Here is a 15,254-nt window from a genome sequence, read left to right on the forward strand (position 1 = left end):
GCGGACCCGACGTCCATATAATTGTAAGTCAATGGTGTGAAGTGATTATAGCGAAGTTTTATGTGATGACACTGGAAAAGTAAAACATCTTATGTGCATTTGGAAAATATTACAGAAGAGCAATTTATAATAATTTTTTTAAGAAAAAACAATCATAGCTAATAATTTTTTTACTTGTGATATGAAACTTACGAAAAGCTGAAACTTTTAGTTTTTCATAAATAACAAATAAAATTAGAGCTATGATATCGTTTTTTTTTAAAACAACTTTAAATCACCCTTCCCAATTCATTAAATTTGGGAATTAAAAAGTTTTCAGTGTAGTCTTGTTCACAAATACATATTAAAATCAAAATCATAGCCTATTTTTTGACAAAGCCTTATTATAAGAAAGAATAAAAATGACCATTGGACCTGTAAAGGGCCCTAAATGTTGGTTTGTTTGAAAAATCAAATATATGCGATTTAAATCTGGAAGTTCACAAGTACACTTACATCACTTAGTGACGGCACAGTGATCTTAGCTTTAGGTTTCACAATATTAGATTTTTCCTTCTTGTGTAAGAACTCATCATCTTCTTCAACAACTAATGATTTCTTCGCTGATGGTTGAGGCAGCCGAGTAAAGAGACTTTCACTGTTGGAGTCTGATGCACGAGCTGAAGTATCAGATGATGAAGATGATGCTTGTACTGTAATGAGTAGGAAATAATCTATGTGAACTTTCCATTTGCTTAACAAGTACCAAATTCTTTAATTTTTTTTTTAAACTCAAGTCTAGTAACTTTTCATAGTCAATTTAAAGTTATGAATTTGAAATTTAGGTATTCTGAACGTTTGCAATCGAAAATTTATCAATTTTAATTGTAAATAAAAGGAAATTAATGTTGTTATGGTGTTTACCATCTTTAGTTTCAATGTGTTCGTTCAAAATAGCAATAGGCGAGTTATCATTGTCCTCATCCTCGTATTCACTTGAATCGCTGTTGTCATAAGCTACTAAAGCCATGGTTATGTTATTTACAAGTTAATTCAGCGTCTTTTTTTTATTATAATGTGCGAAAATCGAAAATGAAATGTAAAAATTCTTTTCGTACACCACAAAAAGACATTTATCCCTTGACGTTTATGTTTGGTTTTTTTTTCGTGGCTTTTCTTTCACGGTTTGCGTTTTAGCCATTGAGAGGTTTTTTTTTTCTGTACTTTAAAATGGGAAAACTTCACGTTTTAAAATGGAGGAAATCTTTTTTTAAGTATAAGATGGAGGCAATATCATATTTTCAAGTGATAAATCTTTGTCAATATTATGTAAATGTATGGGTCTAACGAAATGCATGAAATGTTACTTTCTTATCCGAACACCTGGCAATCAGTGTCCCACTCCCCACCTCCATTATTGTAACAAAGATGTGTATAATCTACTGGCCTTATTTAACGATAGCAATAATATCAAGCTTTAATATCTATGGCGATTTTTCATCCAAATCCCGCACCTCTTCCATAGCAACCCTTTCATTGGCTAAATGTGAAGGCAAAGCCGTTAATATAAATAAATTTTTTTTTTTTTTTATTAAGGCTTTGGCAAAGCCATCAGCCTAAACATGAAGTTTAATTATGTTTCTGTAATTATATGGCCGCCACAAAGAGGATAGGCAATTTGAGGCGGCGTGCTTGAATTGACTCGGGATTCCTTAAAACGGGCCGATACGGGTATTTTAGTTCGAGATTCGTATAATTTCGCGTTTTAATCTTCGATTAAGGCACAATCGTATAAATAAAATCTACTAAAAAAAAGTCAAAAACGGTTCATTCATTGTCGGATTTGCTCTGGGCCTTTTGGAGGGAAAAGTGTCGTTTTTATTTTGACTTTCAATTATTTTGTGACATCTAGTTTAAAGTGGAATAGGATAGTGCTATTGTGCCTTAATCGAAGATTAAAATGCGAAATTATACGAATCTCGAACTAAAATACCTGTATCTGCCCGTTCTAAGGAATCCCGAGCCAATCCAAGCACGCCGCCTCAAATTGCCTATTCCCTTTGTGGCGGCCATATTTACAGAAACATAATTAAACGAAGACATGGCTCAAAAGACTTAATAATGTACCAAGACTTGGCTGTATGGTGTAAAACCTTTGCCTTTTCCTTTATGGAAAGAAAAAAAAATCATTCATTGTCAAAACAACAGACGTTTTCAGTTATTTTCCATCATTCCATTCCACCATAATTTTGTTAACGCCAAGTATTTCATTTTAAATTCTATAATTACGGTACGTCACCTGAAAAAGGTCTTCATTCGTGTAAAACAATTCTTTGTAAACTCGACACATCGAAGCACGTGAGTTACGTACTGTGAATTTGGTCTATGTTCAATGTTCTAGAAGTTACAGAACAAAAATGCCGAAGAAATTCGCGGGTGAGAATAGCAAGGCAGTGGCGGCGCGGCAGCGGAAGGAAGATGCCAAGACTGAGAAGGACGCCAAACTCAAAAAGACGATCGAAGACTCTGCGTGGGAGGACAATGATGATAAACTGAAAAAGAAACAACAAAAGAAGGTATATAGTATCCCTCAATAGTATACATTTGTAAAAAGTGCATTTTATACATTGTTAAAGGTTTTACTGATTTGTAACAAATATAGTAGATGGCTATGTAACCATTGTAAAATTACTAATGTTTACTTTCTTAAAGTAATATTCAAATATTTACCTTAAACATTGTTGCATTTGACGGAGCTGACAGTAAGGCCTAACGGCCCCTACTATAGTAGAATTCCTGACCATCAGAAAAAACCAGACCAGAAATAGAGATGAAATGTCATTTGATTTATCGAGTTCTTAGGTTTTTGCGATTTTTACACACAGGAAATGAAACTATTTTTCCGGATTTAAATAGCGTATATTTGTTTTTCCAAACACAAGTCTGCAGTCTGCGAGCATGTCATGGATAAATCTACACATTCAATGAAGTTTGACAAACCCCAGGTCCTTGCAAAAGAAGTCCGTTATCTACCCAGGATGCTGCCAGTAAATTGGAATGTTTTCTTTGTAAAATTAAAAATAAGGTATTTAATTGATAACTATTGTAACTATAGTGAAAAAATAAGATGGTTTGCATCAATATTAGACATAACTGGTTGAAGACTGTACCACCTCAGTTAACCGTGACCATGGGACCTGTAAAGGGCCCGAAACGTTGGTTTGTTTGAAAAAACAAATATACGCGATTTAAATCCGGAAAAATAGTTTCATTTCCTAAATTACCTTATTGCCAAAAAACAAAAACACTGGCATTCCTGATATTTACAGGAGTATAAAGTGCACTCCAAATTATGTATCCCATTTTAGTATTTTTATCATGTAAACCTCTTGCTGCAGAAATCGTCCATTTGTAAGAGAGCTAAGCTAAGCTAGCTGCGTTGCCCTGGTTTGCGGATGGCGCACTTTCTATAAATGCATTGGTCTTGGCTTTTAAATAAGTTCTACCATCTAATAAAAAGAGTGGAATATCCACTATTTAAATTCTGTAACAAACTTGAAGATATGCTACATTTAATGGAATGTGGCCCTTAGAAGCAAATTTCAATTAGGGAATATTTGGCAGGTTAGGGAGTTAAATGTCATGTTGGGTGACCCATTGGCGAAGACGGCTAAAACTCTATACTCATATGTGAGGTTTTTTCTCTCGCTATGAGACAACACGATATAGCAGAATAATCACAAGGCCGACATTGACACCCAAGTGTTACAGGCCTTATTAAAAAAATTCAGAGAAGTACGTTTGTGTTAAATTTGTAGTTTGCTTTTGCAGATTAACACACTATTGTTATTTTAGCAGGTTATTTTGAGCCAATACTGTACCAATTCTTATTAAACTTGATAATTTTACATTATATTGTTGTTGTTATAGATCCAATGATCACATATTCATACAATGTTCTGTAAAATAAAATACAGAAATTTATCCAAGTGTCATAACAAATAAGCAAGGTAAGTAAGGCAAGTGTCTTAATTTACAAATCTTGTATTTTCCAGGAAGATCAAGAAAAGAAACGCCAAGAGCAGCTCCAGAAGAAGGCAGAGGCCAAAAAACTTTTAGAACAAGAGATGGAATCATTAAAGGGCAAAGTCAAGGAGGCTCCAGCTCCCAAGATCACAAGAGCACAGATCAATCAGATGAAGGAGAAAAGTGTTAAAGCTGAGCCTGTCAAGCCTGTGGTAAGCGTGATAATGTTCTTTGGTGAAATAATTTCTACATATAGATACTTTGTACAACAAAAAAGTAATTGACTACAATTCCCACTGTCTGTGTGCTCCTTTAACCTATTTCACATATTTGCATTTAGATCTTTATCTAGATTTGATGTAGTCAATATTGGCTTGCTATGTTTCAAGATGTGCATCATATCTAAGAAAGTTGTATGAATTACATAAAAAAATGCAAGTATTCCTAACAATACAACTTTGATTATTTTAGCCATCTAAAGTGGTGGTGGAGGAGGCGCCACTCGTCGAGAATCTCAACAGAATACAGCTGGAAGGAGAAGTCGCCCAATCAGTTGATGAAGCCATCTTTGTACTTAGGTATATTCTTTGTTAACTATGACTTCATTAGGAAACAGTCACCAAACACACCAACAAGTGATTTACGAGCCATTCTTGATAGTGTGATAAGATATCTTTAGCTAATTTAAATGACTATAAATTGCAGACTCAGGCTTGCTGTTAATGATTTTTTTCAAAACAGAAACAGGTGTGAGCCCTACTAATTGAAGAGATAAAAAATATATTGCTCTAGTGAAACTCAGTCGTGACATTGTTAACTCTGATTTTATTACGAAACAAGACAACCAGAGTGTGCTACATACAACTTTGTCATTGATATGGTACAACCTCTATGGATGTTCTCGATGTTCAAGTGCTACGTGTACGAGGCCTTAATAAATAACGTACACTCGGAGCCCCGCACTAGGGAAACGCCGTATCGCCTGTACCGACAACCAAAAATTACATTATATATAATATTTCTCCTGGCCCGGAAATCGAACCCAGGACCTCTGCGGAGCAGTCCATCGTGGTAACTGTTCAGCCACCAAGTCAGTTTATAAATTTGAAATAATTGTCATCTTGTCTAAGTTTCTAAAACATTATTGTGTTAAAGTATTGAAGATGTAGGGAATACAGATTTTCATAATTTGTATACATTCAGTTCATTTTTAATTGATGTTACAAATTGGCCAAAAAGTTGCATATTATTATAACCTAATATAATATTATGCAAATACAAATAACCTATCAAATATATATTTTTTGCAGCGACAGCAAAAGCGATTTGGACCGGCATCCTGAAAAACGGCAGAAAGCTGCATATAACGCTTTCGAGGCCGTCGCTCTTGCACGACTTAAGGCCGAAAATCCTACTCTAAGGCTTTCTCAACTCAAGCAGCTTGTATGGAAAGAATGGCTCAAGTCCCCTCAAAACCCCCTCAACCAAGTTAAAGAGTAAATAATAAAATTAACAAGACTTTTTAAAATATGTGTTCCTTTTACCATGATGTGCAAGTGTAGCTGTTGTTGTTTTTTTGTTCTGTATGCATTAATAGGAACCAGTTAATCAATGTTATGTGGCTAGATATATTTATTAAGTATTTATGCTTTTAATATTGTTTTCTTATGATACAGGCCTGTATTAGTATATCCATTTGAAGTGCAGGTTCGATGATAAGATCTTAATTTAGTAACCATGTTTATTAGTGAGTTGGTAGCAAAATTAAATAATTTCTTGTCTCATTAATAATGTCACTCACAAGTGCAAGTAACAGCTCAGTCCTAATTATTTATTAATATGAAACAAGTTTAGAAAATAATACACACATTTATCATACAAGGTGCCAAGTCGCTACAGGTGTAAATATCACTAAAAATTTAAGAGTTAAATAATGAAATACAAAAAAAAACTTATTTAATTTGTAAGGTCTTATCGGGTCCACTTGCACTTAAATACGTATTAAACCAATGCTTAAATTAATAAGACACTCCTAACACAATGTATCAAGGGCGTCTTTTGCATTGCAAGCATTGGTTTAGGATGTCCGTTTAGTGCAAGTGAACTGTAGTCTCAAAAGAGCTGTTCATTAATACAGGCCATAGAATACAACGTATTATAGTTTTATTTTAAATCTTTTTAGTGCAATTTAAAAAAACAATACTACCATTGACTAGTAATTTATACCCAGTAGGCCACTAAAATTTGTACTAGAAACAAATACAAAGAAAAATGTAAATAAAGTGATGTATTTAAACATAAGTATTCTTAATTTTACTCTGGCTCGTTAGTGTATTGTAAGGGTATGCCTTTGCGGCCTTCTTCTGCCTTTCTAACTTCTGTGTCACCCAGTTTCTGTTCTAGGCCTCTCCACGTTCTGTCTTGTAAACTATGCCCAATATTTTCTAAAGCCCAGTTCTGTTTTTCTGCTACCTCCATACTATGGCCTTCTGTAGGATCAAATTTAGTTTCTCTGATTTTACCAGTAATGAGACTGACGTCTGTTGCTTCTTTCACGTGGTCTATATCACAGTAATATCTTTTTCCTGGGAGAAGTTCGTCATAATCAGTGATGTGGTGAGTGAAATAAGGCTCTCTTTTGGAGTTCAAGGCAACTTCCAGCTCAAAAGGGTAAACTAAAGGCTTGTAGAAGTCTCTACAATTATAAAAATCATTTTCCGGGCATGCGACCATCACATAAATGTCAATCTGAAAAATACATGTAGTTTTAGTAACAAACTTAACAGCTATGATAGAGTTGGCAACATAATGGCAACATATTAAACTTTAAAGTATAAAATGTTCTGTAACTATAGAAAGAAAGAAAGAAAAATTTATAATAATATGGCTATTCACAATAATATTTCAAACTTATTAAGTAGTATCGGTTAAAAAGAAAAGAAAAAATATAATAATCTCAGTACAGAATACTAAATAAACCGACCTCAAAAGTCATTCATCCCCTAGTTTGCAACCCTTAGAAGTGGAATATGTTCTTCAAATATAAATGGGACCACAACTGAGGTACCGTCTTTCCAACAAAAAAATAATCTAACTGCCTCCGTGGCCGAATGATTACCATACCATGCCGGACTGCCACGCAGAGGTCCCAGGTTAGAATTCCGGGCCAGGAGAAATATTTGTATGACCTACATTTATTTCTCTCGTGAGTCTGGGTGTAATTTGTGGTTGTCTATGTGTGTGTCCATAGCACCCGCGACACAGGGTTTCCTTAGTGCGGGGCTATGTTGAGAGTGTGCGTTATTATTATTATAAAAAAAATCATCAATATCGTTTCACAAATCGGAGTTATCGGAGTTATCGCGTTACATATGTACATACAAAAAAACCGTCGAATTGAAAACCTTTTTGAAGCCGGTTAGAAATTAAACTAAAATATAGAACACACATGATAGCCATAACGGCTAGCAAGCTCCGCTTTATACTAGGCAGAGCCTTTCACTGGTTTTCAGCAGGAGATTCGAGAGAGGGTACATAGTTTTAATTACTTTATATATTAATTAAGCTACAGGAAATTAATACACGGACATTCAAGTCCCGTGACGTATAGTTATGTAGTGTATAGAACAGACAATATGTATATTAATACACAATTTAATTTAAAAAAATTGAAATTGATACCTCTGGGAAATTTGCCAATTTAGCAATATTGGGTTTTCCAACAGATACAATGTAGCTCTTTTTGCCATTAACTCTGCAAAGTTGTTTCATTCTCTTGATGATGTCCTTGGTCTGGTCTCCCGCCAACTTGCATACCAGAATTCCTATAGCATTTGCATCTTTGCATTTTTCTACTAAGTATTGGCGCCGTTTAAACCAGGTCGTTTCTTTCATAAATTCGACTTTGCCTGTGTCAGGGTTTAGGAGGTACCATTCTTGTGCTGTAAAAATTCGAGTATCTGTTAAACTGATGATAAAAAGAAATCCAGTCTAATTGAGAATATAATATAGTATAGTGCGGTTCTAAAATAAACATAAAACCGTGGCCAAACGGTTACCATGCCAGACTGCCCGCAGAGGTCCCAAGTTCGATTCCCGGCTCGGGATAAATATTTGTATGACCTACATTTCTTTCTCTCGTGAGTTTGGGTGTCTGTAAAGTAAGTACGTATGTGTAACAGCTTAATTTACATAAGCACGTTGAAATCAATACCGTCACTAACCGAAATTCTCGCTTTTTCAAATTTAAACTAAATTTCACAAACATAAAACTTTATTTTTAAATAAAAAACTGCTATGAGACTCGGACATATTAACGGAACTAATGGATAACTCATGTATTTAAGTGGAATGTTTACTTGACATGTTTTACACCAGTCCGTGGTCGTCACGGAAGAAAAAACAATGGAAGAGTCTTAAGCGTCGATTACTATCCGACCGCTGCCGCCAAAACTCACGTAGGTATTCATAATTTAAAACATTATGATATCTTGATAACGATTGGTCATAGTTTCTAATTTGAAAAGAAATAACAAATATTGGATTGTTAATACAATTTAAACTTTACCCTGTTGGCATATCGTTGAAAGTTCAATATACCGATTAATTATTGCAACTTACGTTTTGATTTTATATTGAAATTTCAATCAATGTACTGCCATCTAGCGGTCAATAGCTGAACAACGACAAATTCGAGGTGTTTACTTAGTTTTCAAAGAAAACAGCGACCTTACTTACTTTTAAAAAAAATTGTTACGATAAACAGAAACTTTATTAAAATTAAATAAGACTTAACACGTTCATCGCCGTGGTGGGTCAAGATGACAGGCATCTCATCTACCTATTGGGGCCGTGGGGGGTTAAAATGACTATGATAACTTTGCGATGCTCGTTCACGCCGCAGGTGGCAAACACTACGTATTAAGCCGTATAACATGACCGGCGTGGCTCTGATGAACTGCTGTTGCCACTTGGTTTTTAGGATATTTGATAGCATACACACTTTTCTAGACTAAGAGGAAAAGTATATATATTTCGAATAAAAAAAATCACTTTAATTTCAAATTGGATTTAAAAGTTACAAACTAAGCAAAAAATGGTTAATGTGAAATGTCAATCTCAAATGAAAGACGTACGTCAGTTTTAGGTAAACATCGATCGAACATTATGTGTGCATACTCTGACCGGCATCGCGACCGGCACGTCCTAAAAGTAATAATTATTTCGTTTAGGCCGCACCGGGTTAATATGCCCGGCACTAAATATAATCTCAAACTAGAGCCAAATAATGTAATATCGCGAAAAAATTATATACGTGTACAAATGAGACCAAAAACAGTCATATAAGCCAATGTCATATTTTGAACATTTTTGAAAATTCTAGTCGGCGACGAACGTGTTAACAATGATATGAAACACCACCAGAGATAATATTACAAGTGCGACTATCATTTTTGCACTTCAAAGTGGCAAAATAAGCCATTTTTCTATGATTTTCGAGGTTTCGCGCGAGATAGTTGACGTACAAAACCAAAATGGCGCGTGGCGGACTGAGCTTGAGTATGTGGAACTTCGCGTATAGTTGGCACGCATGACACGCAAACTGAGCACTTCTACTGTATTTATTGTACAAATGGTGGTCGTTAATCTTGATTTAAGTTCATTTCTCGAGAGTTGACTTTTCCGTTTAATGACGGTTTCAATGTAGGAATGTTATAAAATATTAAAAAACTCACCTGGTAAAGAAATTGTGTAATTGAATACAGTTTGTCCTCTAGTCCCAATATGGATACATTTGCATTGTTTCAAAATTTCCACTGGGTATTCTTCTCCCTTACTGTCTTTTATTAACCTGCCCAGGAATCTGTTGGTTGTCTCATTCATTTCCACAAAAGCTATGTAGCTGTTTGGGTAAGCCTTGAACCACATTTTTGACATATCATCTACAAGGTGAATTATCAATAAGTTTTTGCAAATCATTTCATTTGTGACTTATTTCAAAAGAAAGCGGTTTATTAATATACACTCCCGAACACATAAATCGAGCCATACTGCATTTTTATTTATCAAAAAAAAAATCATCGAAGAAAGAGTTGTACCCGGTTACGCATTAAAATTTTCATCAAAACCTTTTGAAAATGACGTTTAGTACATCAGTTTGAAACTTGAATTAATTATTGATCAACCAAACATTATTTAAGCTATGGACATTTAATAATGACAATGCGGAGTGGCTCGAAATATGTGTCAGGGAGTATATTTTTTTATAAAAATTCTGTTTGGTACTTATAGGCTGTAAAATTTCTTTTTCTCTTGAAACCATGTTTTCATTCAAACAAATGAATTATTTTTTGCATGTATAGGAACTGAGATATAAGTAATGAAGTTCACTTGTATTATAGTATGTTTATGTGTGCGATATTGACGCGGTATCTGCCTGGTGTGAAAACAATGCAAAATAATGTCCTACACGAGATCTGTCGCCTCTGTACATTACCAGTATTCTACAGGTAATACAGTACTCGAACGAGTAGTCTATTCGCGATCTGGGAGCAATAATGAATCCCAAGCTCAACTTTCATAACCATATCACGACTCTGCAAAACAGCCAATAAAACTCTTGGTTTTGTCATCTTCACAGTTTCGTGATACTAGGGTGGCACTTATACTTTTGTAAGAAGTGGGCTGGAGTACTGCGCGGAAATTTGGGATCCTTATAAGGATAAATATTGTCTCCAGATTGAAAATACACAACGCAAATTCGCTCGATACTTATGTATGGTTAATATCCGCTACTCTTCCTTATTTGTCTACGGAATGGTCGGTCTTGACAACTTGGAAGTAAGACGTAAAGTTCGAACTGTACTCCATTACGTATTTCTCCTGCGAGGTAAGATGGACAATCCCGGAACAGTGAGCAACGTCGGTCTGTTTGTGCCAAACACGTACGTCTGCACGGGCCGACGGCGACATCAATTTGTTTGCGCCCCCCGTGCTACGCACATGCTGCAGACAGCGCGCCCACGAAACGTAGTCTCACGTTGCTTAATTGTCTAGCCGCTAAGGTCCAAGATGCTGACATCTTTTGCGACAGCATTAGCAAAGTAATTTATAAAGCAAAGGTGGCGTATCGAATATGTATGTAGTATAAGAAATTAACGTGTAAGCGTTTTGGTTCTTACTGTTAGTTTATGTTGTGTTTTTAATAAATAAATAAATGTATTGTGCCTACAAATTTCTGAAGCATTAGGCTTTACACATCTGTAGTGGCATTGTAAAGCATGCCTTGAACAAAATAAAATTTACCTTTTAAATGTTCAAAATCAGGGTCATAAAACAGACACATCTTCATGTTATCATTTGAGTTAAAATTTGTTTTCAATAGCTCCATTGTGGTGTCAATATCAAGGTCTTGTTTAGGCAAAACAGTGAAGACTGGCAAAGTAGTTTTAGAGAAGCACGAGTGACCATAGTGGGCTATTGCATCGGCTTGCACATGCATTGCTGCCACGGTGTCCACACAGCAACTGGAAGTATTAAAACATTCTTATTATACCTAAGGTGATTAATAATTAATAAGAAGTTTGATATGGCAAAGCAAACAGAATTTAATAAGAAAAAGTTACTAGTCAGATGACGAAAAGAGGAACATACTTTATTTTGAGTTAAAAATTTAAGCTTTAGGAAGTACAATAAAGTTTTACAAGAATTTTGAAGTACACTACACTTGCCTTTTTCTGCTTTACATGTTCTAACAATCATTAAGCTAAATTAAACACTTAATATGTGTTTGCTGGAAACCTGCAAATTGTGCTAATGTTTCTCTTCTCCCAAAAGATGGGGTAAGAGGAACAGTAATCATATTTTTGACGAAGGTTATGTATGCCTTGTGTTCTCAAGATTACTTTTCCAGAGAGATACCGGAGCCGTAGGCACACTCACTCCCCGTTGTGCATAGCATAGCACAAGTAACATTTATCACCGCTATACCGTTGATTCTAAAAGTCCTCTACAAAATCTCCTCTTTGGTGGCGGAGCTGTCTCTCCAGTTCCTAGCAACTTACGCGGCTGGAGGGACTGGAGAATGTCTAGCTCATTCTCTTCTAGTTCTCCGGGCTATGTCTAGACATGGCTTTCGACTTAAAGGGCAACTCACCTGCCCCGCGCGTCTTCTCTGTTTAGGCCGTCGTTTACTGGCGGAGATGGACGCGCGTATTAACGTGCGTCTCCGCCAGGCGGAGGAAGCTGCGCCGCCGAGAAGTGGCGCGAGAGGCTGGTACAGCCGAGGATCTTGAGCCAGCGCGCCGTCGGTGCGATCCTGCCCGTCCTCGAAGGCTGGTTGAGCCAGCGAAAGTGCATCACCACGTTCCGGCTGACACAGATACTCACCGGGCACGAATGCTTCGGTGAGAATCTGAATCACCAAACCAGGATTCCGCCCAGCACACGCTGGAGGAGTGCCCCGCATGGGCCTCCGAGCGGAACATCCTGGTTGCCCGGATCGGGCGAGATCTCTATCCGCCAGGCATAGTGGCGGCTATGCTGGCGGATCAAGAGTCTCATGAGGCAGTGGTCTCCTTCTGTGAAGCGGTGATGCTCCAGAAGGAGGTCGCCGAGCGCTATCGAGGGAGGGCCGATCCCGCTCGGCGGCAGCGTACCTTCGCGGCTGCGGGCGATGGAGCGGGGGCTCCGTTCGCCAGTAAGTTTGGCAGCCGCGAGGAGGACGACGGGGCGGTGTGGCCCCTTTCGTTGTGAGGAGGGGAGGGGGAAAACGTAGCTCCTCCTAGGTTCCGGAGGGGTTCCGTTGCGCTAAGTCGATCCCGGGTCCCTCCCACAAGAGCACCCGAGAAGGCCACCGTAGGGTTTTAGCCGGTAGGAGTTCGGCATAACCTCTCCGCTGCTCCCGCTGCTCCAGCGGCGGAGAGGTATCCTAGGAGGATTTCCCCACGAAAAAAAAGGCCGTCGCCTGGACTGTTACTGATACGCGGTAGTTGCGCACGAGACAAACGCCCTGGCCACACACTACCGCAAGCAGAGAACAAAAAAGTAACGAGAAAGGACACTCTCCGCCCCTGCCAAGCTTTAGAGACTGCACCACGCAGCAAGGCTGTCGGCGTGGCGTTTTCGTGCTAAGACGGCTTTGATATTTGATATATTATTATGTCTGAGACGCATTCAGTTATTGTTTTCTTCATTTATTTAGTGCAGAGTAATATATAATACAGATATATTATATCAATATATTGAGAGGCCATAACTTCGTGAGCTAGTAAACAAGGTTTCTCGAATTTGTATAGCCGATAAATATTGCATAGTGAATATACCTAATTATTAACTAGATAATGATAAACTTGGACACGCAATTTCAAATACTTTGGTTACCTTATTTATAAGTACCTGTCTAAAATATAACATTTTATGTGCTTTTAATATTTCAAATAAATCCTCAATATTATTCTAGTTAATGAATTAATGAAAAATATATCAATATAAACACCTACAGAACATGTGTAAGTATTAGGATTCTATCAATGGAATTAAAGATAACAGATTTGCATTATAATTTTCACTATGTCGCCGCCCTGACCAAGTAACATAATTTTATGAGAAAGTCATGGGTAACCCTGCCAATTCATGCACACATTTGTGCTTGAGCAGATAGCTCCTTGTTGTATGTAGTAGTAGTAGATACATAACTTTCGACCGTTGTATGGAGTGTCCGGGGTGTACTGGAAGTACTGGTGTGTCCATACCCAGAGTCCACGTTGTCAACAGTGCCGCCCGTAAAGGCCTATCACTGGTGGCAGGCGTAGCCCGGACACCTGCTTAACGCAGTCTAATCGGGGAGCCCATAGTCTCCCTGGAACTACCTATCCCTCGGGTAGATAGGGACAACAGACAAATTTCAGCCTTTTGGATTTAGATCATCATAGTGACATCTCTTTAAAAACGTTGGCATTAATTTGTTTGTATTTTTTATCAACTGAGAAACTGTAGTAACTAAGCTTTTAATTATGAGTTAAGGCTTCAAGTCCCTCTACCCCGGCATTCCTCTTACCCCATATGACCATATTATACAGAAGAAAAGGCTCTAAGGTGCAGCATGTCTTTTGTTTTTTCTGATCAGCACATGCCGATTCTGCGGTAATAAGGGTGGTAACTCCCTTATTATTATAAGTAGACGACAATAGGTATGTTAGATAATACACAAGTGTTGATTCATCTTACCTTGCATACGAGGTGTCTCCAAGTATGTAAAGATCGACATCAACTTGCTTCTTTAACTCTTCGTATATTTTCGCACTTACACTTAGTAATTCGTCGGGAAATTGAAGACAGACCTGTGGGAATTAAACTTGAGTATAACCTATAATATTTTTGTTAAAAGGAAATGACAAAAATGAATTGTTTACCTTTTGATAGTTGTTGTCACGTATCCACTTACAAGTTTCATATATGTCGAAACGAGACACGATATCATCAAAGTGGTGGTCAATTTGGATGAAATCGAGTTCGCGTTCTATACAAATTTTCCCGTTCGTAGTAAAATTGGCCATTTTTAAAAGTACGAATTTAACTTCAACTTTTGTATCTATGGCTCCGTTGTTTTGCGCGACGATTTCAGCAACGTCAAGGTTGAAAGACTATAACTTATTAAAGACTCAGTGCGTTGGTGAGATAAATTTAAATTATCTTGACCGTGCTAAACCCAAACAATCCAAGCACAAAATCACAATAATACAATTGAATACAATGCACAAAACACAAAGTACTATACACAAAAATTCACAAAATGTTGTTTTTTTTTCGTACTTTCGTTAAAGGAAAAGACAGAAGTTTGAAACCATACAGCCAAGTTTTGCTGAATTATTTTTCTCGTTACGTCAAGTCTTCAGTTCATAGTAAGGCATTAAACCTCGTTTTTGGTGGGTCATCACATCAATCATCATATTAGAGTAGAGTGGGGTCAAGTCATGGTATAAAGTTCCAATAATTCCGGGTAAAGTTTCAATTCCGAGAATGCAAAGTCAAATACCCGCTCGTGAACAGGGTTTTCAATCAGCAATTTGTGGGGAATTCCCCAAATTGCGGGGAATTTCAACTAGATTGGGGATTTTGTGGGGCCTATCCCTATGGGGCTATGTGGGAAAAATGTGGGGATTCTAACATTTTATGATTTTGTTTAATCTATCGATTGCTTGCATCTATCGATGCATGCTAGTTTGATCGTTATTGTATGTTATCAAAAA

General features: G+C 37.1%; 3 protein-coding genes across 4 annotated transcripts in view; 1 reads left to right on the forward strand and 2 right to left on the reverse strand.

Moving 5' to 3' along the window:
• The window catches only part of LOC113230242 (proline-rich protein PRCC), a 3,527-nt gene extending 2,492 nt beyond the window's left edge, over positions 1 to 1,035 (reverse strand). Inside the window, exons 1-2 of the mRNA XM_026464083.1 lie at positions 904 to 1,035; positions 496 to 692 (exon numbers count right to left, since the gene is read on the reverse strand). Of these exons, the coding sequence (XP_026319868.1) occupies positions 496 to 692; positions 904 to 1,009 (303 nt within the window). The 5' untranslated portion in view covers positions 1,010 to 1,035. The remainder of the gene's footprint in view (positions 1 to 495; positions 693 to 903) is intronic.
• Positions 1,036 to 2,206: 1,171 nt separating this feature from the next.
• On the forward strand, positions 2,207 to 6,109 carry LOC113230241 (coiled-coil domain-containing protein 124). 2 transcript variants are annotated; one of them, XM_026464082.1, is made up of 5 exons: positions 2,207 to 2,269; positions 2,390 to 2,555; positions 4,035 to 4,217; positions 4,477 to 4,583; positions 5,316 to 6,109. In XM_026464082.1, the coding sequence occupies exons 2-5, from the start codon at positions 2,397 to 2,399 to the stop codon at positions 5,503 to 5,505; spliced, it is 639 nt and encodes a 212-aa protein (XP_026319867.1). In that variant the 5' UTR covers positions 2,207 to 2,269; positions 2,390 to 2,396; the 3' UTR covers positions 5,506 to 6,109. The 2 variants fall into 2 exon arrangements, with proteins under 2 accessions (XP_026319867.1, XP_026319866.1); XM_026464081.1 differs by having other exon boundaries at positions 2,232 to 2,269; positions 2,381 to 2,555.
• Positions 6,110 to 6,139: 30 nt separating this feature from the next.
• Positions 6,140 to 14,710, reverse strand: LOC113230240 (2-(3-amino-3-carboxypropyl)histidine synthase subunit 2). Its single transcript, XM_026464080.1, has 6 exons — positions 14,418 to 14,710; positions 14,233 to 14,345; positions 11,311 to 11,531; positions 9,741 to 9,947; positions 7,687 to 7,946; positions 6,140 to 6,753 (listed from the first exon to the last, which is right to left on the reverse strand). The coding sequence occupies exons 1-6, from the start codon at positions 14,559 to 14,561 to the stop codon at positions 6,319 to 6,321; spliced, it is 1,380 nt and encodes a 459-aa protein (XP_026319865.1). The 5' UTR covers positions 14,562 to 14,710; the 3' UTR covers positions 6,140 to 6,318.
• Positions 14,711 to 15,254: the final 544 nt, after the last annotated feature.

Source organism: Hyposmocoma kahamanoa, unplaced genomic scaffold (assembly GCF_003589595.1).
Source record: "Hyposmocoma kahamanoa isolate Upper Pololo Valley unplaced genomic scaffold, ASM358959v1 63, whole genome shotgun sequence".
NCBI lineage: Eukaryota > Metazoa > Arthropoda > Insecta > Lepidoptera > Cosmopterigidae > Hyposmocoma > Hyposmocoma kahamanoa.

Bases quoted from the DNA above. Each gene is read 5' to 3' on its own strand.
- LOC113230241 (XM_026464082.1), top strand. From the start codon at position 2,397: ATGCCGAAGAAATTCGCGGGTGAGAATAGCAAGGCAGTGGCGGCGCGG. The intron at 2,556-4,034 runs GTATATAGTATC...TGTATTTTCCAG, and splicing joins AAAAGAAACAACAAAAGAAG to GAAGATCAAGAAAAGAAACG. The intron at 4,584-5,315 runs GTATATTCTTTG...TATTTTTTGCAG, and splicing joins GAAGCCATCTTTGTACTTAG to CGACAGCAAAAGCGATTTGG.
- LOC113230240 (XM_026464080.1), bottom strand. From the start codon at position 14,561: ATGGCCAATTTTACTACGAACGGGAAAATTTGTATAGAACGCGAACTC. The intron at 14,346-14,417 runs GTAAACAATTCA...TAATTCCCACAG, and splicing joins GTGACAACAACTATCAAAAG to GTCTGTCTTCAATTTCCCGA. The intron at 7,947-9,740 runs GTGAGTTTTTTA...GAATTTTTACAG, and splicing joins TTACACAATTTCTTTACCAG to CACAAGAATGGTACCTCCTA.